The sequence below is a fragment of the Varroa jacobsoni genome, unplaced genomic scaffold, assembly GCF_002532875.2.
Source record: "Varroa jacobsoni isolate VJ856 unplaced genomic scaffold, vjacob_1.0 scaffold_414, whole genome shotgun sequence".
Lineage (NCBI taxonomy): Eukaryota > Metazoa > Arthropoda > Arachnida > Mesostigmata > Varroidae > Varroa > Varroa jacobsoni.
This window is the reverse complement of record NW_019213316.1, coordinates 64,407-75,652: the sequence shown is the minus strand read 5'-3', so window position 1 is coordinate 75,652 and position 11,246 is coordinate 64,407. Positions and strand designations below refer to the sequence as shown.

General features: G+C 41.2%; 3 protein-coding genes across 4 annotated transcripts in view; 2 read left to right on the top strand and 1 right to left on the bottom strand.

Moving 5' to 3' along the window:
• Positions 1-466: 466 nt before the first annotated feature.
• LOC111260243 (WD repeat-containing protein 48) lies at positions 467-3,622 on the bottom strand. The gene is made up of 2 exons (XM_022832841.2): positions 3,401-3,622; positions 467-2,903 (listed from the first exon to the last, which is right to left on the bottom strand). The coding sequence occupies exon 2, from the start codon at positions 2,901-2,903 to the stop codon at positions 939-941; it is 1,965 nt and encodes a 654-aa protein (XP_022688576.1). The 5' UTR covers positions 3,401-3,622; the 3' UTR covers positions 467-938.
• A 266-nt stretch (positions 3,623-3,888) lies between these two features.
• The window catches only part of LOC111260242 (torsin-4A), an 11,142-nt gene continuing 3,784 nt past the window's right edge, over positions 3,889-11,246 (top strand). For both annotated transcript variants that reach the window (XR_002680198.2, XM_022832840.2), the window contains exons 1-5: positions 3,889-4,038; positions 5,796-5,897; positions 6,135-6,342; positions 10,481-10,679; positions 10,789-10,946. Coding sequence is in view for 1 of the 2 variants with exons in the window: in XM_022832840.2 (XP_022688575.1) it covers positions 4,016-4,038; positions 5,796-5,897; positions 6,135-6,342; positions 10,481-10,679; positions 10,789-10,946 (690 nt within the window). In the remaining variant the exon portion in view is untranslated. The remainder of the gene's footprint in view (positions 4,039-5,795; positions 5,898-6,134; positions 6,343-10,480; positions 10,680-10,788; positions 10,947-11,246) is intronic.
• LOC147753526 (proteasome assembly chaperone 4-like) lies at positions 4,032-5,083 on the top strand. Its single transcript, XM_086968221.1, has one exon. The coding sequence runs from the start codon at positions 4,445-4,447 to the stop codon at positions 4,826-4,828; it is 384 nt and encodes a 127-aa protein (XP_086824347.1). The 5' UTR covers positions 4,032-4,444; the 3' UTR covers positions 4,829-5,083.

Here is an 11,246-nt window from a genome sequence, read left to right as displayed (position 1 = left end):
CAATATATATCTTTTTTGCTCCATCTTAACTCTTAATTATATTTAACTTAATTATGATTTTTATACAATGTCGTCACCTTATATAAGCATTCGTCAGCATTTTTGTCAACATTTGTCAACAACTAAATGACGCATGGCATGTGACAAAACGCGCATTCGGCAGTTTTGTCCGACTGATCTAGACACGTAAGAAGCGTCTGAGCCCTCTGCGTTCCATACAGGTTTTGTGTGCAACAAAAGCGGGCGGTTCTTGTAGACCGCTTATGTGTGTAGGCGAAACTACAAGAAAGGTAGCGTTTCAATCATGGTATGACGTCGTGCAGAACACTACGCGTCAAGGAACCAACGTTGCATCCCCTAGCAATTGCTGGACAAACAACCGCAAGGATGATAATAACAACTATCGATCTACTGGCATTATTTTGTGCACTATGTTTTCTAATACACGCATTACTTTGTACTTAAATTTTGAAACATAAATAACATCCGTAGCTTCTAGAAGGATTTATGTGCTTAAGAGGAACTTTAAAGTCGTTGATTTTTTTTTTGTTCTTTTTCCGGTACTCGCCAAACCCGTGTAATATTTGTTTTTCTTTTGAATTAGTTTGTGCGGCTGTGTGTTTCTTCATGAAAAAGTTTAACCCATGTTCGAAGTTGGAATATTGCCGTGCTGATGCTGGACCTATTACTGCTACTATCCTATATAGATGCTACGTTAATGTGTTTGAAAGCTTTTGTCACACTTTCGTAGATTATCATCTGTTTGTTCATTTATAATCTGTTTATCTACAATTTGTTTTCTTGGATATTGTCTGCTATGTTTACTAAGCTATCTTTGCAGCTATGTTTGCTTGTTGCTGTGACCACCTTCATTGGTTGGTGTCATTATTCGAACTACTCCCGGGTTAAAATTCTGAATGTTATTACTGCTTTGATGATCACTTGACTGGCCGAAAATGTAATACGAGATCACCGGCGCTTTTCCACATGAAGTGTTTCACAGTTCTCAGATCCATATTGGGCTCGAGAACCTGATCGAGACAGAGAAGTTCGACCTGGCATTGGCCGGGGGCTGTCGGAGGAGACGGCTCTCCAGTCCCGCTACCCTCCCTTGGGCCACCAGCGCTTGTGGTGCCACCACCTCCACTGCCTTCGCCGCCCTGACCTCCGATCACCTTTTCATACACGTGCTCAATGACCTTTTTCACCTGGAGCATGTCGTTAGCCGATAGTCGCTCGCGCCTCAGTGGCTTGACACCCGACGATGAGTGTGGCAGTAGAAAAAACGGGATTTTGTTAAGCAGTGGGGTATTCTTTTGTACGACTACATCGGTGACCCAGGGTGGTAAACAGTCGTGAAGAAGCTGTTGCTCCGCATCCCGGCATGCATCGCCCACCAGCATGCGTAACAAGGTGCGACCCTCGGAAAGATCAGTAATGACCAACGGTGTATGCTTCGGTAAACCGATTTCCGGCCAGTCGATCGAAATATTCTGCTCTTCGTCTTTTATCGGCCAATAGTCCAACAGCGACTGGAGCACAAGACATCCCATGTTAACCTTAGGGTCTTGACCTTCAGGTGGAGTCAGCCCAATTTCTCGGGCGGCCACCCACGCCGAGAAGCAATCCGGGTCTTCAAGATGTATACACAACATGCCAGTTTTCAGATCAACAGTAAACCAATTTGGAACATAAATCATTCGGAATTGTTTTTTAACTTCGGCGTCAAAGTCAATCTTGCCCAAGTTCTCCCTGTGGCCTCGTAGTATATCGTAGATAGCTACACAATCATTTGTATCTTTGGTAAGTATATGGCGTTTATCGTTGAGTACCTTATACTGTCGGATACTGGCACTTCCTTTGATCGTTGCTACCGGTTTTTTCTCACTTCGATCAAGCGTACTGGCTGCCGTGCCGATTTTTTCATCTGCTAAAGACCATTTGCGCAAGCTCGAGTCCGTCGTTGCTACCCACAGATGGCCGTCATTTGTTAGGTGCATTCTCAGAATAGGGGCGTGTTCCACGCAAACAACATCACTGATTTCTGGACTTGATAGATGTGTTACGTAAACCTTCTTGTCACGGCCGCCTGAATAAACTTTACTAAAATTTGAATCTACTTGTAATGCCCAGACGCCTTCTTGGTGGCAGCTAATCGTTTCTATGCATCGCTGTTGGCCAAGACTCCACAATTTCACGGTGCCATCCGAGCTCGCTGATAGACATCGCGATCCGTCGTGGTTGAGCACAAGGGCACGAACATTGTCCGCGTGGCCGCGAAGCTTTGGCATTTTCTGCGTCGTACGCGGATCCCAGACGCGGATCACGCGCTCGGTAGATCCACTAACGATCACCGTCCCTGACGGATTCATCGCTACCGAATAGATTGAATCCTTATTATCGGTAAGCGACGAGGTTGTCACTGTGTTGTTCGATGCGCTTAGAGCAGTTAACGTGTTGGCATCCCATAAATAAATCACTTTGTCGAGTCCAGCGGATGCGACCCGCTCTTTGTCCTGTGCGTAGGCCAATGCTTTGACGTAATCTTTGTGTGTTCGAAGCGTCGATAAACACGAGCCCTTGTGAGCATTCCAAACTTTCACCGTTGTATCTGCGCTGGCGGAGATAAGGTAACGTCCACCACAACAAAGCACAATGTCATTCACCCAGTCAGTATGGTGTTCCATTGATTGTCCATACGTTGGCTCTCGTTGGCCGACGTTCCAAACTCGAATGATGGAATCCCGACCGGCTGAGTATAGCAGTCCTAAATGAGGGTCGAATTGTAACGAGTTGATGCCTGATCGATGTTCGCGCTCCTGCGGTTCGCGGATTACAAACGACAGTTGCGACTTTTTCCGCGTCCCGCCATGCGGACCTGCGCCCTTATGGCTTGCCGTCATCTAGAACCAATATGAAAATAAAAACACAGGCGCATAGCCGTATGCCCAAAGTGGTACAGCGGCACACGTGCAGAGACAGCATTAGACAAGTAACCACTTACAGCGAAAATCGATTTCTGACCGTCACGTTCAGCCGGTTGATAACCAAAGCACGCACAACCTCCCCTTTTCGCCCATCATTATTTCAACGAGCATCAGAAAATAAATGATTTTATAGCATATAAACAGTAATATTCAGGACACATACATTAGTTAGCTTCTGTTCGTTTCAGTAGAACTAGGGGCAAATCTGTTATAATAAAGAAAAACTTTGCAAAAATCGTGATGACCACAAACTGCATATAATGATCTATTCGGTGACAGTAGCAACGTTCGAGCTTAACTGACCCGCCTGTATCTCTTTATAGTTAGCACGATAAAAATCTTTTAGATTTTTATGCTGTTATTTCTATTCATCATTGAAAATTTTTTTATTTATGATATACCGCTGTCCGAACCTTTGCGAGGTGTGTTACGGCTCAATAGCACAAGGCCAGTGGCGCACTACATTGGAGATTAGCATTTCCACTATTACCGCCTACATTTCACCGTTTTGGCTCATGGGCAATCTGAGTTACTAATGACCATTGCAGTCATTTGTCCCGACATCACAATCGAGGATTCATTCGCGAGAAAGCGAGTGAGCAATATCTTTCTATCTATGTCGTGCCTATAGCCGTATCTTTGGGGGGGGGGGGGTCTGGGCAGGGTTGGACACGGGCAAAAGTTTATTAATAGCTGAGTGTTGGATCAGCCAGATTCGTTTGTGACTAATTATTGTCCGTTTATGAGGATGATATTTGACAACAATTATCAAACTTTTTTGATCAAAATTTGAGAAAAGCTTATAAATGTAAAAATTAGGTGGAAATATTTTAACTTTTGAGGTGGAGGTCAGTGTTGGACCTATCTATTTGATGGAGAACGCACCTTCTATGTCCAACTTCGCTCGGATCGACCTCAGTACGTTGTAAACACCAACTCTTTCTCGGATTATGGAGCGTATTTGGTGCGAAGCTGACGACGATTTCTTCAATAGTATTATTTCACCTTCTCCAAGAAATTTCATTTAAATGCCATCCGCGTCATTTCACGAGTGAGTTCTTGTCCATGGTTAATGTTTAATTGTTTTCGCGGTTTTAAACTGAACGTTCGCCCTTTTTGGACGATAGCCGGCAGCACTGGACGGGTGCATCAGGCAGCAGGAAACGCAATAAAGCTAAATAGTTAAAGCCATAAGCAGGATTGGAAATTTCTGGCGCGAACCCTGTCTCGCATTAGAAATTTTCTGTTTGTGCGTATCGCTGTTTATTTTTTTTCATGAAGTCTGCCGTTGTAAATCGCGTTGCAAATTGAGAGGGCTCTTAACACACATATTCTTAGTACTGGCTCTATCGGTTCTATTAGAATCGGAGCTTGTGGTCCGTGTTGAAAGTGTCGAAGTGGATGTCGAAATCTGCTAAAATCGTTCCAGCTGATACGCGGACAGTATTCTCACAACTATGGCTTCAAATAGAACGGACGAGTTTACCGCGGCAGCGTTTCACGGACGATTGAACCAACAGGACGTACACTTCCACGTTATACGGATGTCTCAGGCGTTTTTCCTTTGGATTGGTGATGACTCAAAACAGCTTAATGATCTCGCCGTGGCAATGCCTCCTTTATCTGTCGGTGGTAGTGTGAGTCCCGGAGTTTCGACGAGGCTTATTGGTAATAATTCTATGGATGCCCTTAGCCAAAGTATTGCACAGAAACTCGCAAAGAGAACAGGCTGCCAAGTTTTTGTCAGTGTAAATCTAAAGAACGTTGATAAGAGTGCTGAGCTCGAACTGCAAAAGAGAATCATCGAGGAGTTGACCATTAATCCGAGAGCGTTTAAGTAGACTGCGACCACGTTATAAATAGGGGTAATAACTAGCAAGTACAAGAAGTCCTTTAAGGGTTCATGTTCAGTGATCAGTTGATAACTGTCGTGCCTCTGCAAGCTAGGCTTCTACGGAAATGAAGCGAATAACTATAGAGCCGTGCGTGTGTTACTCACGCGATAAACAAGTTGCCCTCAGGGAGCTTCAAATTAAATCAATATTTATTCTTCACAAATAAAATTCAGACGTATGTTATATATGAATGAAGAACGACATTTTTGTTTTCCTTCACTTGAAGCGAGACTTTGTCGAAGGTTTATATTTCTGTAATGCTTTTCGTATTCTGTTACTCTGTCTATTGTTACCTCGGGGTTCGGGTATTTTAGATGATATAGATTATTTATGGAAGTATTCGATCAGTTAGAATTTCAAGTTAAGTGAATCAGGACAGCTATATTGAGATCCAGTTTCTTTTTGATAGACTATCGATGTAACTAGAATCAATAAAAGGTTCCCGTTGTTGACCATATGATTTCAGCAGAATATCAGAAACATATTAAAGCATAGCTGTTGTAATGATAAGATTAAGATATAAGAACTGTAGGCCACATATATAATTGGTAAAGATGAATATATGATAGCTTATTTTAATATATTTTAGGACCACTACTCTCTAGCATTGTTATATAACTAAGAGTTACTGATCTTATTTATACACATAACATGGTCAGTAGTAATTAGCGATTTGTTTCGCCTCCATTGCCTAATTTTTTTATAACGACAATCTACGGAGGCTTATTATTCTACTGTTGCCTACGAATATTTGATAAGCGCTACCGTAGTTCAGTTACGGTATGAGGGCTTTTGAGTACCGCCTAAACATTTCAAACGTAGCCAAACATACAACGATTACAATTAATACGGTTCTTGTTGTCCTATGTTGCTTGCTTTTTATTTTCGGTGGATCCGTCGAACGACTGTTCAGCCTTCCTTTGGCCATCTCCCAGCGCTGGGAGAAGGCGAATTTTAACCGTCACAGAGGTTCTTACGGGCTCCGGGAAGACTGCGCAGGTAGCGTCATCAGCAAGTATGTACCGAGAGAAAGAGTCGTAATAAACCTATGCCGAATCTTAATTCTAAAGCGAATTTTCATTTCATGAAAAATAATCCAACCACTAACTCGGCCTTGCCTCTTCGGTATTCAAATTATTGAGTAGAGATTGCATAGAAGAGATCGCCATAGATATGTGCGAATTCTCACAGGTTATTATGCTGCGTAGAGTGCTCACGATAAATTATCATCGTTTGTCTTTTATTTTTGTAGCATTTCCGCCGAAGATACTGATCTTCAAAGCGAGTACGCTGAATCTCTTTGCAGTGACTACAGCGCGACTTCATATACTTGCATAGCATCAACTGAGAAGTCTATTAGGTTCTCATGTCTTAAGAGTGCCTGTGCGTCTTCAGTCGCGCCGGTAGATTCCAACGTCACCAGACCAGGTTCAGCTTATCATTTTCATCTTAATGATATGGTGATTAGCCCAAGCATTTTAAACGTTTACATGGAGAGGCCAACACATTGCCAGTGTCATAGGTCAATTATGAACTAGTCTATGATCTGGAATAGCTAGACATTTGTGAAAATTAAATATCTATTTGAAAAAGGCCAGCTGTAGAAATTTGTACACCAATCATTTTGCGTGCGCAAGCTATTTTTCTTAGAGATAATTAACAAATAGCTAAAAACAAATAGGTGTGTTTGATCATTGTTTTACGACAATTGTGTTGTTTTTGTTAACTTTGTGACGAAATTCTGCAGCTTTCATTCAGGTCTTGAAAAGCGTTATTAAATATTGAGCTATGTTAATTCAATTGTGTCTTTTGCCTTAGATCAGTCCGCAGATAATGCCAGAGCCGTTTGAATTATCGAGATGTCAGCCATAGCTAGTTAAATGAACTAATCGTAGTAGCTGCGTTATGGTGCGAAATAGTCAGAGTTTTAAATTTGCCGCCGAAAATCAAAAGCAAATCTAAGGTAAGCAGCCGGAACATTTGATCAAGTCAACGTCATTTTTGTATTTGGTAAATTGTTACGGTAGTACGTAAATATACGTAGGTGTGATATGTCAGAATCGCAATAGGCTCAGCGTCGACGTAGGTGAGCAGGAGCCTAATAAACTTATGAGGCGAACATTTCATCTTTGGAACAAGGTTGACGTAGACAAGTACGACTTGAAGTTTGCGGCAAAAGATTTTGAACAGTTAGCGGCACCAACTGTATTTTGCGATCAACTACCTGTTGGTCGAAATATGTGGATGGACATTTAGATTTCACATAGCAGCGAACTTAATCAAATTTGTCAACTGTGTGTACCTCATTTATCAACCGACCCTATGGTAAATGTTCTGTGGTAGTAGAAGACGTTGCTTATAAATCGAGACTACATCAAGACGAGTCTGTGCGAAATGTGATCATTGACTGCCAATTCTATTCAGGCTCTTACACCTGTAAGGATCGGCCCATTTTGCAACACCGGATTCTGAAATACATTCGCTGGTTATTGACAGCTAGTCCATATTACGCAGTGATAAATATTTTCACACTGCTTCTATAATATACTGTATATACACAGATTTATTCGCAAGCAGTTAAAGCCATATGACACAATACGGCATCCAAAAAACCCGTAATTTTTTGTCATGTCATTATGACATTGGATATTTCCAGGCACAGACTTTAGACCTGTGCCGTCTTTGAAGTCGAGCTGCATAACAGAAGGTCGTTAATAAGATCGATAGCTGCTCTATAGGACCTGAGCTCGAACTAAGTTTTACTGCTTGAAATAGTAGGAGTGTGTCAGTATACCGGATGAGGCCTTCGTGTTATTTTCTTTTAGTTATCTTTCCAAAGCATGATTTTTGACGTGAATACGATGGGGGAAACGAACCTCATACGTAACGGAGAATCGATATACGGTAAATTAAAGCGTTATTGCAATGCGCGAGGCAATTGAACCTTCAAGTCAGACAAAGTGAACAGGATAAGTCGTATTGCATTCGTTATATCGGCCACATCTGTCAAAAAAACCTGTCTTTATAAATAAAGGCTTAACCTGACCAGGTTATCATTGAATTTGTCAGTTTTAGTGCAGCTTGCTACACAATGTAATCCAGAGGAATCTAGGAGAACAAAGTGGCAGTGATGTCACCTTGTTCTCCTAGAAACAGCATAAAGGCTCCAGAAAGCGTGTTTGCCTTTCCAGTGTATGACCAGGTAAATGATGGCAAAACTTCCTCAGTTCTATTTAAGTATATGGAATTCGCTTGCCATTGTTCCATCGTCAAAGCAGATGACGAGATCTTAGAGGCTACCAGGATGAGCTCAGTTTTTTGTCAGCCTATGGTCAGCTATAGGAACGTTGTTTAGTGCTATAACGAATAGGCCCAGCGATTTTAGTGTGACGAACGGACAAACCCTAACTCCAGGTCCCGCTTGGAAGTATAACGTCTAGTAGAGACAAGTGGTTTATAACAGTAACATGTGCGAAGCGGAACATCGTGCAAAACTTGTTCAAAGCGAGAGTGCCCCGTGACCAATTAGTTCATATATGTGTTATCTTCATGTACAGGAATTGTACAATAGATCTTTACACTAACGAGAATCATGACTACGGTTGCTGTAAAATCTGTGCATGAGGCGCACGTACGGTCTCCATAGGTCAGATAAAAATCATTACGGTTCGATAAACCCACATATAAATAGAGCTATTTAATGATTACAGCAGCTGAACATTTTAGATTTAGATAGCACTGCCTGTGTGGCCTTCTATTGAATTATACGACTCTCGTCAACAAGCGATTCGGTGCGTCTCGTCCGCAACGGAAGCGATAGCTAACAATCAATGTTCTTATGCTCTTAGTCGTTCCAGACCCTTGAGTAGTCCGCATGAAATCACTATGATTACGATAGACATCCGATTAAATTAGTGTACGTTCGCTACAACCATTCCCTAAGGACTGGACAAACATCCTTTGTGGAGAAGATCTAGAGAAACAGTGTCTGCGAGGGCGTCGTATACATAAAAGAAGCGTGGGTACAGCAAAGTTCTGTTATTATAACTGCGTTAGGCAAAAAGGGTCAACAGGAATCGTGGTTTATTTACCTAGAAATGTGTTTTTGTTTGAGATGCGCTAACTGCTTGCAAACAAATAACTCACTAAATAAATAATGCGTAACTCTCCGTGTCACCATACTATGCCTCTCGGTATCGATGCTGCCATAAAGCGATCGTAGCTCTTTCAGCTTAATTGTATGATCCCTTTAGTCATTGTTAGATTACCTGGCTCTAGAAGCGACTAAGGCTCCTTCACAACATTAAGTTATCATATTTGAGTCCGCTTAATTTGAATAAAATTGTCGAATTTTCTATGCTCATTATAAACGGGCGAATTCCCTATTATCAAGATGTTTCTTCGCGAGCTATAAAAGATGTCTACAGAAGTACATACAAGAATAGAATGTCTTTAATGCATTAATCCGATTAATAAATTTACTTGAGTCCCTAAATATGGGCCGTGGATGTGCCAGGAGACATCTCCTTGGGCACGTTCGAGGAAACACGTGAATTAAATGGTAAGAATTTTGGATACATAGTCATGTACGACACGTGTATAGTCGCAACGGAAAGATCTTAGATGGCTAGTACAGCATTTGCTCCCAATGTGTACAATTGCAGTTTCCCACGCATTGTGTTGTAATTGATTTAACAAATGTTAATAATATAACTTAGTCTACCTGAAAAACGTATCCCTTGGCATCTGCCGGGATCTGGGGGTAACTTAATTATCTTGTTATAGGTAGGACACGCCAAGGAATGTCGTCTCTGCTAGCACGTACTGCGGCGAATAGGTGTAACCAGAGCCTGCGTTCAAGCAAAATGGTGTAGAAATAAGTCAAGTTTTTATTTTTTCAGGCCTATACAAAGGAAAATAGCCCAATTAGTTTTACCTACTAAATTGGTCGTACTTTATTTCATTTTCAAAGTTCACCCCGCTATGAATGAAACTTATTCAACGATGTACAATAGGAGTATATATGGTTCAGTATGCTATGACCAGTCTTTACAGAGGAATTATATGCTGAAGATGTCATACGGATACCGTTAATAGGAACCTAGATCTGTCAAAATGTTTTGATTGTATCATTGATTCTATGTTAACAACGTACAAAATTCAGTTTGATGCTAAAGCACACTAGAGGTCCTTTTTTGTAGGGTTTATAGACAGAAAGTCAATGTTGCCCTAGATTTGAGGATCAACAAAGAGCAACAAAGAGTAAATTCAACAGTGTTTAGCAAAATAAAACGTTAGTAAGGTAAATTAAAAATGAATCATAGATAAATGTTATATCTTCAGAAATGAAAACACAGCACGTATATTGAGACTTGAAACACATCAAATTGTTATATTATGAAATCACGAAAGCCAGTAGAAGTTCGATTCTTCGAAAATAGGATTATTGAAATCGATTAAATAACACGATCTAGACGTTTACTTCATAGAATTTTGTTGGCTATGCAGTGGATACAACTAACCCGAAGGAGAGTAGTTCGCAGCCATTATTATAACGGCAGATTTTGTGCTTGTTTACATTTTGTTTTCACATATCAGAGTAACAAACCAAAACGGTCGAAGAGGCAAAGTGTGATCTCTTCAAAATCCGGCCGAATCATGAGCTTGCTGCTCATAGTTGGTGTGGCTGCTTTTGCCAGTTTTATGTACAATGTGCCAATAATGCAAAAGGTTGAAATTAAATCACTTCAGGAATCGCTCAACAGAAACGTTTACTGCCAACAACATGCCGTTGACGGTGAGTAACGAATCGAGTTTTTCTATACTATCAACTAGGATAAGACGAGGTATACCTTGAGCAGTGGTTATTAATGAAAACTGTCCTTTTGTTATCGTCTCAATTGAAGAACTGATGCGTCATATCCGCCAATACACGGCCATGGAGTGGAAGGGCCTCGTACTTCTGGTTCTAGCCGGACCCGAAGGATGCGGTAAAACCCACACGATAAACACAATGGCTGAAGTGAACCCCAGTTGGACGAAGATCGTAGTTACTCATGAGCAGGTATGGAACCACCCCATCTGACGAGAGTGCTGAGCAGCTGAACCACAAAAACACCTAAAGTCTAATAAGAGCAACGAAAACGCATCTTATAATTAAGTTCTGCTTATGTATTTACAATATCAAATAAGTTGCAAAGAATTAGTCACGAAAAAATTGATCATTCAATTTTACTCTTACTCAGATGCTAATGTAAAAATCAAATAGACTTACGTAAATTTTACTTCAAGTGCTGCTGTGAATATGTCCCCCGCCGAGCTTTGAGCTCATAACCCAGTAAGTGAACGGAGAACATTTGAAAAT